We start from the raw sequence: 14,040 nt of genomic DNA on the forward strand, positions 1-14,040 counted from the left end.
TCACATATTTTTATGTGGTAAGACGAAATGATGGAAGTGAGGCATATCTCAATATTTTCACCAGATCTTCAGGCATTTAGCATGGATATATAATTGTTATCATGATTTGTATTTAGTAATATTATTTAATCCAACTTATCAAAGCTAAACAAGATAAGAAATGCGTTTTAATTTTTTTTTCAAACAAAATTGAACAAAAAATACACTTAGAAGATATATTTCTTTAAGTTATTTATAGTAATGGAAATAATATGGTATATCTATCATTAACATATAAGCAGATCATACCTCTCTTGTGCCATGCAATTATGAATTAAGAATTTTGTAAATTCAACTGTATATAATAATCTTTTAATTGAAAAACATCATCAGACCAAGAGATGTTAATCATGTGCATCTAATATAATTGTTTTTGTCTAGTGTTGAAAACAGAAATTCATCAAAAGTGACACCTCAGAAAAGCTATAATATTGAATTTTTGGAACTTTTGATAGAGCACGTTTTTAAATATTAATTAAAGTAAATGTATATTTCGTAAAGATTCTTTTTAATAAAAAATAAAATTTTGAAGAAGAACACAAAATCTTCTGAAAAATAATATCACATAAACTCATATTATTTTCTAATATATAACTATTTTATATAAAAATCAAATTCAATGATCTTAAAAGCGAAGGATAAACCTCAAAATTTACGAATATAATGAGTGGGAATATAATGCTTATCTATCATAAAACCATATGAAATATCAATTTTTGCTTTACGCCTAATTTTTGACGACAATTAGCAAAAAATGTTAAATGTTAACACTCAGTCCATTTGAATATGAAAAATAAAATTGACTTTGATTAAATGTTTTTATTTATCATGCAATTCTTCTTGCGACCAAAGATTTGAATAAAATTTCAAAAAATAAGATAGCTTAAAAATAATATACGGTAGTGTTTACTAATAGATGAATAGTATATAAATTCTATTAAAATGGATTTGATCCAAAAAGATATATAAAATTTGATCATAAATAAAATTGTTTAGAAGTCATTTAAAATGATGTAATTATTCAAATTTTGCTAAAACCCATTCCTCTTTGATATATAACTCCCATTTTTGCATTTCTGGCTCGTACCAAAATTTTGAAACTTCGAATAATTCGTTAGGAGTGTAATTACTATTCGTTTTTGGATTAATATCGAGAGATAAATGTGGTGTATTGTTGTATTTTTCAATGAACTGCTGAACTGAGTCCTTGATTTGTTGAATATCATCCAACTCGTCTGGCAAAAACTTTTCTAAGCTTGGCCACAGGCGCTCCACCTTGCCGTTCTGTCTTGGCATATACGGCAAGGTGTGCTTCCAAACTATTCCGTTTTCCTGCATAACCTGGCCGAATTCACCGCGGTTTTCACCGCCGTTATCGGTCCAGATGCAGTAAGGGATAAACTCCTCTAAAAGTTTTCTTAAAATATTCGCTGTTGAGTTGGAAGACTTGTTTTTCAATAATTTAGTTTTGAGAACTTTACGTGTCATATCATTCAATATGGCAAAGAATGGAAAAGAAACATTACCGTGAAGGTAATGAATATCGCAGTGCCATATCAAATTCTTTGATATGGCACGATATTTGGTAGGTGGATCTGCTGGTTTGTAATCTCTTTTTGAAGATAAACCTGATTCCATCATAAATTTTTCCACTTGATGAGGCTTTATTTTTTGTAAATTGTCAAAAATTTGATCTTTTGTCAAATCTTCTATATTTTCAAATTCTTTTGCAATTTCTTCTTTTTCTTTCTCACAATCGGGATTTTGAACAATATTTTGAAACCTTTTAATCAATAAATAAGTTTTTGAAATTCCTCCTTTATATTGTGAAACACAAGAATTAATTAATTGTTTTTGTTCAAATGTTGGTGGATTTGGTTTTCTGCCGCGACTAACTTTTGGTAATTCGATTTCTTGAAGTTGAAATGCTCTTCTTATTGTATTTTCGGCAACATTCAATTTAATTTTACCATTTTCCAATTCAACTTCCTTTCCCACACTTTTGTAATATTCACCTTCTTCTATTCTTCTTTTAGCTTCAAATAGCCATTCTCTGTTTATAGATTTGGCAGTAGTCATAAAAGTGGTCCTTCTTTTGTGATAAGATTCAAATTTGAATGTGGATGATAAATAAAAATCAAAAATAATTGTTATAATTTAAATGAAGAAGTAATTTAAAACGATTTTATTTATGATCAAATTTTATATTTTTTTTGGATCAAATCCATTTTAATAGAATTTATATACTATTCATCTATTAGTAAACACTACCGTATATTATTTTTTAAGCTATCTTATTTTTTGAACTTTTATTCAAATCTTTGGTCGCAAGAAGAATTGCATGATAAATAAAAACATTTAATCAAAGTCAATTTTATTTTTCATATTCAAATGGACTGAGTGTTAACATTTAACATTTTTTGCTAATTGTCGTCAAAAATTAGGCGTAAAGCAAAAATTGATATTTCATATGGTTTTATGATAGATAAGCATTATATTCCCACTCATTATATTCGTAAATTTTGAGGTTTATCCTTCGCTTTTAAGATCATTGAATTTGATTTTTATATAAAATAGTTATATATTAGAAAATAATATGAGTTTATGTGATATTATTTTTCAGAAGATTTCATTCTATATGCCTATGAAAAGTACTCTCAAAACTAACTTTTTCCTAATTATAATTAAATCTAGAATATTGTATTATGCTTAGTGTTATTTCATTTTTCTCATTCAATTTAGAATTTACAAATGTCAAAAATTGAGAGCTGTCACTTTTGATGAATTTCTGTTTATTACATAGCATTAATAAAAAAATCATTTGTTCTGATTAATATTTATCCAATAATAATATATATTCATTTTTGAATTTAATTAGCTTTTTTAAAGCTTAATATTTAATAATATTATTATTCAACATTCTTAATAAAATAAGATATATGCTTTATGTCTAATATATGTTTTGTAGAAATTTCGAGGAAATATCAAGGTTTCAACATCACTTCACTTCCACCATTTCGTCTTACGAAAGTTTAATTGTATGATTAAATACTTGGGCCATTCTAATATTTCATCTTTTTGAAATCGATTTTGCTCAATAGGATATGTATTAAAATATTTTTCCAATGCATCCAATAAATTATCCGTGCCATTTATTGATATATCAAGAAAGTCGTTTTGTTTTGTTTCTATCGGGGTAATACGATGTGAAAAGTGACAAAAATATACTATGATTTATATTTCATTGTATAATAAAGTCGAGAAGGGAGTCCTAACCTTAAGAAAGGGCTCTCTTCTCGACTTTCTGCTGCAATCTCACTCGAATTGCGCGTATATACTGCTTCTTTCATTAGAAGTAGTATATACGCGCAACAATATGCCATGGCAAGTGCACTTGTCGCCACTTTTAATGTTTCTCAAATGCAATGCGGGAAGGAGTGGCAATATAGTACTTGGGTAGTTGTGGAGTTATGTGTTAGGAGAGGGAACAGGACAAATTTGCCACACGGCACTTTTTTTTAAAAAAAATTAATGGAGCGGAGCGATACTCTGCTGCAGGAGCCCCAAGGCTCCCAATCATTACGAAAGGGAGCCTCAGGGCTCCTGAGAATCCATCAGCAGAGGCCTTTTCATTTGGCCTCTGCTGATCAAAGATTCGGCGAAGCCATTCTTCGTCTCAGGAGCCCCAAGGCTCCCAATCATTACGAAAGGGAGCCTCAGGGCTCCTGAGAATCCATCAGCAGAGGCCTTTTCATTTGGCCTCTGCTGATCAAAGATTCGGCGAAGCCATTCTTCGTCTCAGGAGCCCCAAGGCTCCCAATCATTACGAAAGGGAGCCTCAGGGCTCCTGAGAATCCATCAGTAGAGGCCTTTTCATTTGGCCTCTGCTGATCAAAGATTCGGCGAAGCCATTCTTCGTCTCAGGAGCCCCAAGGCTCCCAATCATTACGAAAGGGAGCCTCAGGGCTCCTGAGAAACCTCTTTGAGAAGGTTTTCTTTAAGAAAACCTTCTCAAAGATGATTGTCAGCATTCACTCAAAATCTACCAAGAGTTTCAAAGTTTCAAATCTATCTGAAATGAAGCTTTGAATCTCTTGTATATCTAATTGTAGAGGTACCTTTTCAAAATGTCTTCTATTGATTAAATTTAATCAGTAAAAGTCATTTTGAAAAGGTACATCTCTATAATTGCTATTGAGCATTCACTCTTGGAACCTTGGAGCTCTTGTGTAGTGCATGAAAACTCCAAGATTCTAGAATAAAACATATATCATAGACATAATTTCTTCAAATATAATTTAAGGTTATTTTTTAAAAAATTAGAACAGCGTAATTTAAGGTTATTGAAAAGTGACACTTGACAAATTTATCCCGCACTCTTCAAAAATAAGGAAATTTTGATAAATATCCTCATCGCTATTATCATAAAAGATTCAATATCCCTTTCGATATTTAATGACAAATTTGAAAAGGTGTTTGAAATTCTTTCGGATTTTGTTGAATTTAACCCAAAATTTATTATTAATTGTTTACAAGAAATTTTATTTAACTCTTCTTGTAAAGAAAACTTTGCCAATATTTTGAATGCATTTGAAAATTCCGAGCTTAGAATATATTTGGATGAATGCGAAGATGAAATCGATCCTGAAATTTTTGACTCTCTCAAAAATATGTATTCAATTTTAAATGAATCTAATTCTCATCAATAATAACATATGAATAAAAAATAAATGGATTTAATTTTTTTTATCAGTTTCAATAGATTACAGTTATTTTTATTTTCTACAATATCTCATTACCAAATCGTTTTAACTCTTTGTATATCAAAGAATAATAATAAGTGACCTGTAATAACCATACTCATAATGGATTAGACCTCAAATTATTTAAAATGTCAATTCAATATTATTAAATTACAATTTCTTTTATTCTAATAGATTTTAACTAGCCAATCATGATTACAAATATTGTAGCCTTCATTAACTCATAATATCGAAGAATATAACTTATATTCATGGACAATTTGTGATTAATTTCCAATAATATATAAAACCGACTCAAATTAATCATGTTGGCATTAGCGCGCATCGATGCTCAATCTACCTGTAGTATTATAAGCTTATATTCCTATTTTTCAGCATTAAAATTGTGAATTACGTAATTTTGTCATAGTTTTACGTAATTTTAATTTTTTTTGATAAGAAAAAAATGACTTTAAGAAAAAACGAGATCACTCATAATCTTTTTCTCAGAAAACTGCAGAGTATACAACAAATGTACTCAAACGTGCATTAAGCACAATACCTGGTCCCCATTTCGCTCTATGGACCGATAATGGTACAAAAAATAAAGAAAAATTGCAAAAACGTTCCCACTTTTTGAGAGGGATGTTTTGCAAAATAATTTTATGGACATCTCTGGAAAGTTTCATTTCAGTTTGATAATATATCCAACACCTATATAGAAGAGCCTTGCTGATTTGACCTGAAAGAGCGAAAGTTAGTTTTTTGATTTGAAAACCCTGCAATTTAATATTGTTAAGGACTCAATGTAGAAATATGATATAATATCATGTAGAGATCAATCATCTTCCAAAAATCTTCTATGTATGAAAGAAAAAAATTTGCAAAACGTACCTCTCAAGAAGTGGGAACGTTTTGCACACTCTCGAAAATAAAACACAATTTCATTAATTATTATGCGAAAGGGGAATTGAACATATTTTTATTCAACCAGATAATCCTCAGGCCAACAGATTTCGCAAAGAGAATTTCCCCAAACAGTAAGATTTTTCAAAAAAAAGAAATATAATGCGAAGAATTAAGATTAATCACCGAAAAAACAACTGATTTTACTTACTTTAATGATTTTGAAGATATGCAAATTATCAGGAAGAAAGCTCAATATAACAAATAAAATAATATTCTAATTTGCAAGAATGGGTTTAATGACTACGCACAAATACATAGCCTCATACATATCAACAAAGGTCTTGGGTCTCCGAGGTTCTCAATTTCATCAGAAACCGCTATATGATAACCAAGCTTACTCAGATCTACACATAAATACATAGCCTCATACATATCAACAAAGGTCTCTCTACTCTTAAGTTCCAATTCCCAAAATTTTATTTTTATATTTATTGGCAAAAGGTAAAAGTTCCAAATTATCGTATCGTTAATTTTTAATTTGCTTTCAAATTATATTTTTTGTACTTACGTTCAATTTTTATTTTTAATAAATTATTTATATTAAAATTTCGAAATATTCATAAATACATTCAATTCATATAATAATAGTCAATATCATCGTTTTGAGAAGATCAGATCCTACACAAAAACCATGGAGAGGATTGTATTTTCAATGTATGCCTCTGGTCGAGCACTAAAAGCAAAAGCTAGACAGTTTTTAACCTGTATAATAAAAATGTATCATATATCTTTTTGGAAAATAAAAACAAATTTTTATTTATTCAATATTATATAAAAAGGTGTTGATATTGCAGGTTTTTCAGTATGTTTTCCATCCCAATAAAACTCAATATTAATCGATATATCTGAAAAATACGAGGTGTCAAAGTGGTGAATTTCACCTCACTTCGTTTTGCTCCATTAAATTGACTCAATTTCATCCCTTTGCTGAGAATTTTTGTATTTGGAGGATAATAATCTAAATAATTCGAAATATTTGTTACAATAACTATCAGTGCTTGATTTAATGTTTGAATTTGATTGCTTCAAATTGCGCAATTTTAAGTAATTCGGCGTCAGATGTTAATTTTTTGCAAGAAGAATTAAATATATATGTGGGATTTGGTATTGCGTTTGATGTTTTGTTTGTTAATTCGTTGGATAAGGCTTTATCTGGGTTCCACGGATGAATACCATACTGATGCATTGACTTAATCACAAGCATCAATTAAAATTCTTACAATTTTTAACCTTGGTTTTGGGGTATTTGATAAATTATCTTGCTCATATGTGTAAAGCGGAACATATTTTAACCTGTTATTCTTTGATCTCAAAGATGCTGCACATCCTACATCAAATAACTGGAGAACTACTGTGCAGTAAGCTGGAAATGTCAAGAGTTCAATTCTGAAGAGACTCAAAAGTTTGCAAGTAAAATAACTTACTCGGCTGATATGATTATCACCGAATACGATATTATGCTGAGCTGCTGTGATAGCATCAAGACTTGAGCGATATCTCTGGATTTCGATAATAAAAGTTAAATTAAAGATATCCCATATCTTCTTTGTCATCCATCCATAAGATTGTCCTGTAAGGAATGCTCTCACGGAGCGGAGTTCCTGTGAACAATTTTATATTCCTGGAACAATAATAAATGGTTTCATCCGGTATCCTTCAGAATTATATGGGAAGATACTAGTAACAAGCACAAATTCATGCTCTTCTTTGGTTAAAGGAGGGTTGCTTTCAGTGCAGATAACTTTGTAACGCTTTGATGAAGCAGAGATGTTTCATAAATACTCCACTTATTCCATGGATCAATTCCTGCCGTATACTGAAATTAATGTAAGAAGTTAGCAACTGTTGCTGTGTTACAGTACTTTGCTCGTTTTTCCTCATTTTCTTTTGAGCTTTTGATCTCAATGTTGAGATCAGAGCAAACTCTGTTTAACCATGATCTTGAGGGGAGATATACTTCTAGCGAAGTAAACAATTCTTTTTCCTCTTGTTGGAAATTCGTCTGGATGAACAAGGCCAGCTAGATATAAAGCTCTGCTGTATCTATACTCCAGTAATTCGTAGGCAATCTGATAAGCTTCGATTACCTTTTCACATGCAAGACCTTTTGCTCTTTGATTGATTTCACCATAAAAATCAAGTAATTCGACCTCTGAAAGATACGATGGTTCTCCACCATTACATGTGGTTGTCCATACATTTTCCGCAATTGTATGTCGCAACTCTGCAGTTATTGAATCATCGCGTTCCATGTGAAATTCATCTTTGTTATCAGTGTAGCACTTTTTTTTAGTCTTCTTTTGAAGATTTTACGTTGAATACGAGACAAAACTGCTTTTTCTCAATGAAGTTTACATTTGGCTTTAATGTAATTAAGACTTTTCATGTCACTTTTTGTAAAGTTCATTTTCGGTACGGAACAAATGCATATATTAATGCATTAATTCTAAATGTAATAAATTTTGTATCTTTGAAAATTTCAAAGTTAAAAAAAATTGGACTAATATTATTCGTCTTCAAATGTACTATGCAAATTAAAGTTTTTGGGCTATGGATTCTGTGGGATAAGATTATTGAAATTTTGGATGTTCCTCGAATTGGCCAGAGATTCGAGTGTCAATGCCTTGTTCCATAACATAGTAATTGTGTTTGTGACTGAGCATATTTTTTTCTAAAATATAGAGATTAAAATTGTAAAAATCTTCATTTAAGGAGTTCCTGTTAAATGATTGTGACTTGATTATATTTGTGTCGTTTTTGGTAGTCTCTTTATTCGATTTTGATGAATTTATGTTCGAAATTCGGTATTTAACTAATAAGATTCAGAGTAAAACACTGGAAATCGGATATTCTCTATGCCAATGAACTGGACAATCTGTGTGTTTGGGAGGTGAAATTCCAAATTTTTTTGAAATCCCGAAAATGAAGATCAACCCTTTATTTTTGATTAAGATATTTTACAATTTCAGATTTTTTTGAATACTTTTGATTCGGTTTTGTTAAAAGCATATCAGCTAACTTGTTTTAAAAATCACATATTTTTATGTGGTAAGACGAAATGATGGAAGTGAGGCATATCTCAATATTTTCACCAGATCTTCAGGCATTTAGCATGGATATATAATTGTTATCATGATTTGTATTTAGTAATATTATTTAATCCAACTTATCAAAGCTAAACAAGATAAGAAATGCGTTTTAATTTTTTTTTCAAACAAAATTGAACAAAAAAACACTTAGAAGATATATTTCTTTAAGTTATTTATAGTAATGGAAATAATATGGTATATCTATCATTAACATATAAGCAGATCATACCTCTCTTGTGCCATGCAATTATGAATTAAGAATTTTGTAAATTCAACTGTATATAATAATCTTTTAATTGAAAAACATCATCAGACCAAGAGATGTTAATCATGTGCATCTAATATAATTGTTTTTGTCTAGTGTTGAAAACAGAAATTCATCAAAAGTGACACCTCAGAAAAGCTATAATATTGAATTTTTGGAACTTTTGATAGAGCACGTTTTTAAATATTAATTAAAGTAAATGTATATTTCGTAAAGATTCTTTTTAATAAAAAATAAAATTTTGAAGAAGAACACAAAATCTTCTGAAAAATAATATCACATAAACTCATATTATTTTCTAATATATAACTATTTTATATAAAAATCAAATTCAATGATCTTAAAAGCGAAGGATAAACCTCAAAATTTACGAATATAATGAGTGGGAATATAATGCTTATCTATCATAAAACCATATGAAATATCAATTTTTGCTTTACGCCTAATTTTTGACGACAATTAGCAAAAAATGTTAAATGTTAACACTCAGTCCATTTGAATATGAAAAATAAAATTGACTTTGATTAAATGTTTTTATTTATCATGCAATTCTTCTTGCGACCAAAGATTTGAATAAAATTTCAAAAAATAAGATAGCTTAAAAATAATATACGGTAGTGTTTACTAATAGATGAATAGTATATAAATTCTATTAAAATGGATTTGATCCAAAAAGATATATAAAATTTGATCATAAATAAAATTGTTTAGAAGTCATTTAAAATGATGTAATTATTCAAATTTTGCTAAAACCCATTCCTCTTTGATATATAACTCCCATTTTTGCATTTCTGGCTCGTACCAAAATTTTGAAACTTCGAATAATTCGTTAGGAGTGTAATTACTATTCGTTTTTGGATTAATATCGAGAGATAAATGTGGTGTATTGTTGTATTTTTCAATGAACTGCTGAACTGAGTCCTTGATTTGTTGAATATCATCCAACTCGTCTGGCAAAAACTTTTCTAAGCTTGGCCACAGGCGCTCCACCTTGCCGTTCTGTCTTGGCATATACGGCAAGGTGTGCTTCCAAACTATTCCGTTTTCCTGCATAACCTGGCCGAATTCACCGCGGTTTTCACCGCCGTTATCGGTCCAGATGCAGTAAGGGATAAACTCCTCTAAAAGTTTTCTTAAAATATTCGCTGTTGAGTTGGAAGACTTGTTTTTCAATAATTTAGTTTTGAGAACTTTACGTGTCATATCATTCAATATGGCAAAGAATGGAAAAGAAACATTACCGTGAAGGTAATGAATATCGCAGTGCCATATCAAATTCTTTGATATGGCACGATATTTGGTAGGTGGATCTGCTGGTTTGTAATCTCTTTTTGAAGATAAACCTGATTCCATCATAAATTTTTCCACTTGATGAGGCTTTATTTTTTGTAAATTGTCAAAAATTTGATCTTTTGTCAAATCTTCTATATTTTCAAATTCTTTTGCAATTTCTTCTTTTTCTTTCTCACAATCGGGATTTTGAACAATATTTTGAAACCTTTTAATCAATAAATAAGTTTTTGAAATTCCTCCTTTATATTGTGAAACACAAGAATTAATTAATTGTTTTTGTTCAAATGTTGGTGGATTTGGTTTTCTGCCGCGACTAACTTTTGGTAATTCGATTTCTTGAAGTTGAAATGCTCTTCTTATTGTATTTTCGGCAACATTCAATTTAATTTTACCATTTTCCAATTCAACTTCCTTTCCCACACTTTTGTAATATTCACCTTCTTCTATTCTTCTTTTAGCTTCAAATAGCCATTCTCTGTTTATAGATTTGGCAGTAGTCATAAAAGTGGTCCTTCTTTTGTGATAAGATTCAAATTTGAATGTGGATGATAAATAAAAATCAAAAATAATTGTTATAATTTAAATGAAGAAGTAATTTAAAACGATTTTATTTATGATCAAATTTTATATATTTTTTTGGATCAAATCCATTTTAATAGAATTTATATACTATTCATCTATTAGTAAACACTACCGTATATTATTTTTTAAGCTATCTTATTTTTTGAACTTTTATTCAAATCTTTGGTCGCAAGAAGAATTGCATGATAAATAAAAACATTTAATCAAAGTCAATTTTATTTTTCATATTCAAATGGACTGAGTGTTAACATTTAACATTTTTTGCTAATTGTCGTCAAAAATTAGGCGTAAAGCAAAAATTGATATTTCATATGGTTTTATGATAGATAAGCATTATATTCCCACTCATTATATTCGTAAATTTTGAGGTTTATCCTTCGCTTTTAAGATCATTGAATTTGATTTTTATATAAAATAGTTATATATTAGAAAATAATATGAGTTTATGTGATATTATTTTTCAGAAGATTTCATTCTATATGCCTATGAAAAGTACTCTCAAAACTAACTTTTTCCTAATTATAATTAAATCTAGAATATTGTATTATGCTTAGTGTTATTTCATTTTTCTCATTCAATTTAGAATTTACAAATGTCAAAAATTGAGAGCTGTCACTTTTGATGAATTTCTGTTTATTACATAGCATTAATAAAAAAATCATTTGTTCTGATTAATATTTATCCAATAATAATATATATTCATTTTTGAATTTAATTAGCTTTTTTAAAGCTTAATATTTAATAATATTATTATTCAACATTCTTAATAAAATAAGATATATGCTTTATGTCTAATATATGTTTTGTAGAAATTTCGAGGAAATATCAAGGTTTCAACATCACTTCACTTCCACCATTTCGTCTTACGAAAGTTTAATTGTATGATTAAATACTTGGGCCATTCTAATATTTCATCTTTTTGAAATCGATTTTGCTCAATAGGATATGTATTAAAATATTTTTCCAATGCATCCAATAAATTATCCGTGCCATTTATTGATATATCAAGAAAGTCGTTTTGTTTTGTTTCTATCGGGGTAATACGATGTGAAAAGTGACAAAAATATACTATGATTTATATTTCATTGTATAATAAAGTCGAGAAGGGAGTCCTAACCTTAAGAAAGGGCTCTCTTCTCGACTTTCTGCTGCAATCTCACTCGAATTGCGCGTATATACTGCTTCTTTCATTAGAAGTAGTATATACGCGCAACAATATGCCATGGCAAGTGCACTTGTCGCCACTTTTAATGTTTCTCAAATGCAATGCGGGAAGGAGTGGCAATATAGTACTTGGGTAGTTGTGGAGTTATGTGTTAGGAGAGGGAACAGGACAAATTTGCCACACGGCACTTTTTTTTAAAAAAAATTAATGGAGCGGAGCGATACTCTGCTGCAGGAGCCCCAAGGCTCCCAATCATTACGAAAGGGAGCCTCAGGGCTCCTGAGAATCCATCAGCAGAGGCCTTTTCATTTGGCCTCTGCTGATCAAAGATTCGGCGAAGCCATTCTTCGTCTCAGGAGCCCCAAGGCTCCCAATCATTACGAAAGGGAGCCTCAGGGCTCCTGAGAATCCATCAGCAGAGGCCTTTTCATTTGGCCTCTGCTGATCAAAGATTCGGCGAAGCCATTCTTCGTCTCAGGAGCCCCAAGGCTCCCAATCATTACGAAAGGGAGCCTCAGGGCTCCTGAGAATCCATCAGTAGAGGCCTTTTCATTTGGCCTCTGCTGATCAAAGATTCGGCGAAGCCATTCTTCGTCTCAGGAGCCCCAAGGCTCCCAATCATTACGAAAGGGAGCCTCAGGGCTCCTGAGAAACCTCTTTGAGAAGGTTTTCTTTAAGAAAACCTTCTCAAAGATGATTGTCAGCATTCACTCAAAATCTACCAAGAGTTTCAAAGTTTCAAATCTATCTGAAATGAAGCTTTGAATCTCTTGTATATCTAATTGTAGAGGTACCTTTTCAAAATGTCTTCTATTGATTAAATTTAATCAGTAAAAGTCATTTTGAAAAGGTACATCTCTATAATTGCTATTGAGCATTCACTCTTGGAACCTTGGAGCTCTTGTGTAGTGCATGAAAACTCCAAGATTCTAGAATAAAACATATATCATAGACATAATTTCTTCAAATATAATTTAAGGTTATTTTTTAAAAAATTAGAACAGCGTAATTTAAGGTTATTGAAAAGTGACACTTGACAAATTTATCCCGCACTCTTCAAAAATAAGGAAATTTTGATAAATATCCTCATCGCTATTATCATAAAAGATTCAATATCCCTTTCGATATTTAATGACAAATTTGAAAAGGTGTTTGAAATTCTTTCGGATTTTGTTGAATTTAACCCAAAATTTATTATTAATTGTTTACAAGAAATTTTATTTAACTCTTCTTGTAAAGAAAACTTTGCCAATATTTTGAATGCATTTGAAAATTCCGAGCTTAGAATATATTTGGATGAATGCGAAGATGAAATCGATCCTGAAATTTTTGACTCTCTCAAAAATATGTATTCAATTTTAAATGAATCTAATTCTCATCAATAATAACATATGAATAAAAAATAAATGGATTTAATTTTTTTATCAGTTTCAATAGATTACAGTTATTTTTATTTTCTACAATATCTCATTACCAAATCGTTTTAACTCTTTGTATATCAAAGAATAATAATAAGTGACCTGTAATAACCATACTCATAATGGATTAGACCTCAAATTATTTAAAATGTCAATTCAATATTATTAAATTACAATTTCTTTTATTCTAATAGATTTTAACTAGCCAATCATGATTACAAATATTGTAGCCTTCATTAACTCATAATATCGAAGAATATAACTTATATTCATGGACAATTTGTGATTAATTTCCAATAATATATAAAACCGACTCAAATTAATCATGTTGGCATTAGCGCGCATCGATGCTCAATCTACCTGTAGTATTATAAGCTTATATTCCTATTTTTCAGCATTAAAATTGTGAATTACGTAATTTTGTCATAGTTTTACGTAATTTTAATTTTTTTTGATAAGAAAAAAATGACTTTAAGAA

General features: G+C 29.8%; 1 protein-coding gene across 1 annotated transcript, besides 14 other annotated features; it reads right to left on the bottom strand.

The window, feature by feature from the left end:
• Window positions 1-420: 420 nt before the first annotated feature.
• Window positions 421-458: a mobile genetic element.
• Window positions 421-458: a terminal%2Cinverted (terminal inverted repeat of Banshee-A3 transposon ID:TVAGG3_0051580).
• Window positions 459-1,059: 601 nt separating this feature from the next.
• Window positions 1,060-2,118: a mobile genetic element.
• A 682-nt stretch (window positions 2,119-2,800) lies between these two features.
• Window positions 2,801-2,837: a mobile genetic element.
• Window positions 2,801-2,837: a terminal%2Cinverted (terminal inverted repeat of Banshee-A3 transposon ID:TVAGG3_0051600).
• A 685-nt stretch (window positions 2,838-3,522) lies between these two features.
• Window positions 3,523-3,556: a terminal%2Cinverted (terminal inverted repeat of MuDR-4N1_TV transposon ID:TVAGG3_0051610).
• Window positions 3,523-4,418: a mobile genetic element.
• Window positions 4,419-7,663: 3,245 nt separating this feature from the next.
• On the bottom strand, window positions 7,664-8,002 carry TVAGG3_0051620 (uncharacterized protein; the record flags this gene model as incomplete). The annotated part of the gene is made up of 1 exon (XM_051221064.1): window positions 7,664-8,002. One exon carries the CDS (start codon window positions 8,000-8,002, stop codon window positions 7,664-7,666), a length of 339 nt encoding a protein of 112 aa, XP_051106050.1.
• A 1,198-nt stretch (window positions 8,003-9,200) lies between these two features.
• Window positions 9,201-9,238: a mobile genetic element.
• Window positions 9,201-9,238: a terminal%2Cinverted (terminal inverted repeat of Banshee-A3 transposon ID:TVAGG3_0051630).
• Window positions 9,239-9,839: 601 nt separating this feature from the next.
• Window positions 9,840-10,898: a mobile genetic element.
• Window positions 10,899-11,581: 683 nt separating this feature from the next.
• Window positions 11,582-11,618: a mobile genetic element.
• Window positions 11,582-11,618: a terminal%2Cinverted (terminal inverted repeat of Banshee-A3 transposon ID:TVAGG3_0051650).
• Window positions 11,619-12,303: 685 nt separating this feature from the next.
• Window positions 12,304-12,337: a terminal%2Cinverted (terminal inverted repeat of MuDR-4N1_TV transposon ID:TVAGG3_0051660).
• Window positions 12,304-13,199: a mobile genetic element.
• Between the last annotated feature and the right edge of the window lie 841 nt (window positions 13,200-14,040).

This window comes from Trichomonas vaginalis, chromosome IV (assembly GCF_026262505.1).
Source record: "Trichomonas vaginalis G3 chromosome IV, whole genome shotgun sequence".
NCBI lineage: Eukaryota > Parabasalia > Trichomonadida > Trichomonadidae > Trichomonas > Trichomonas vaginalis.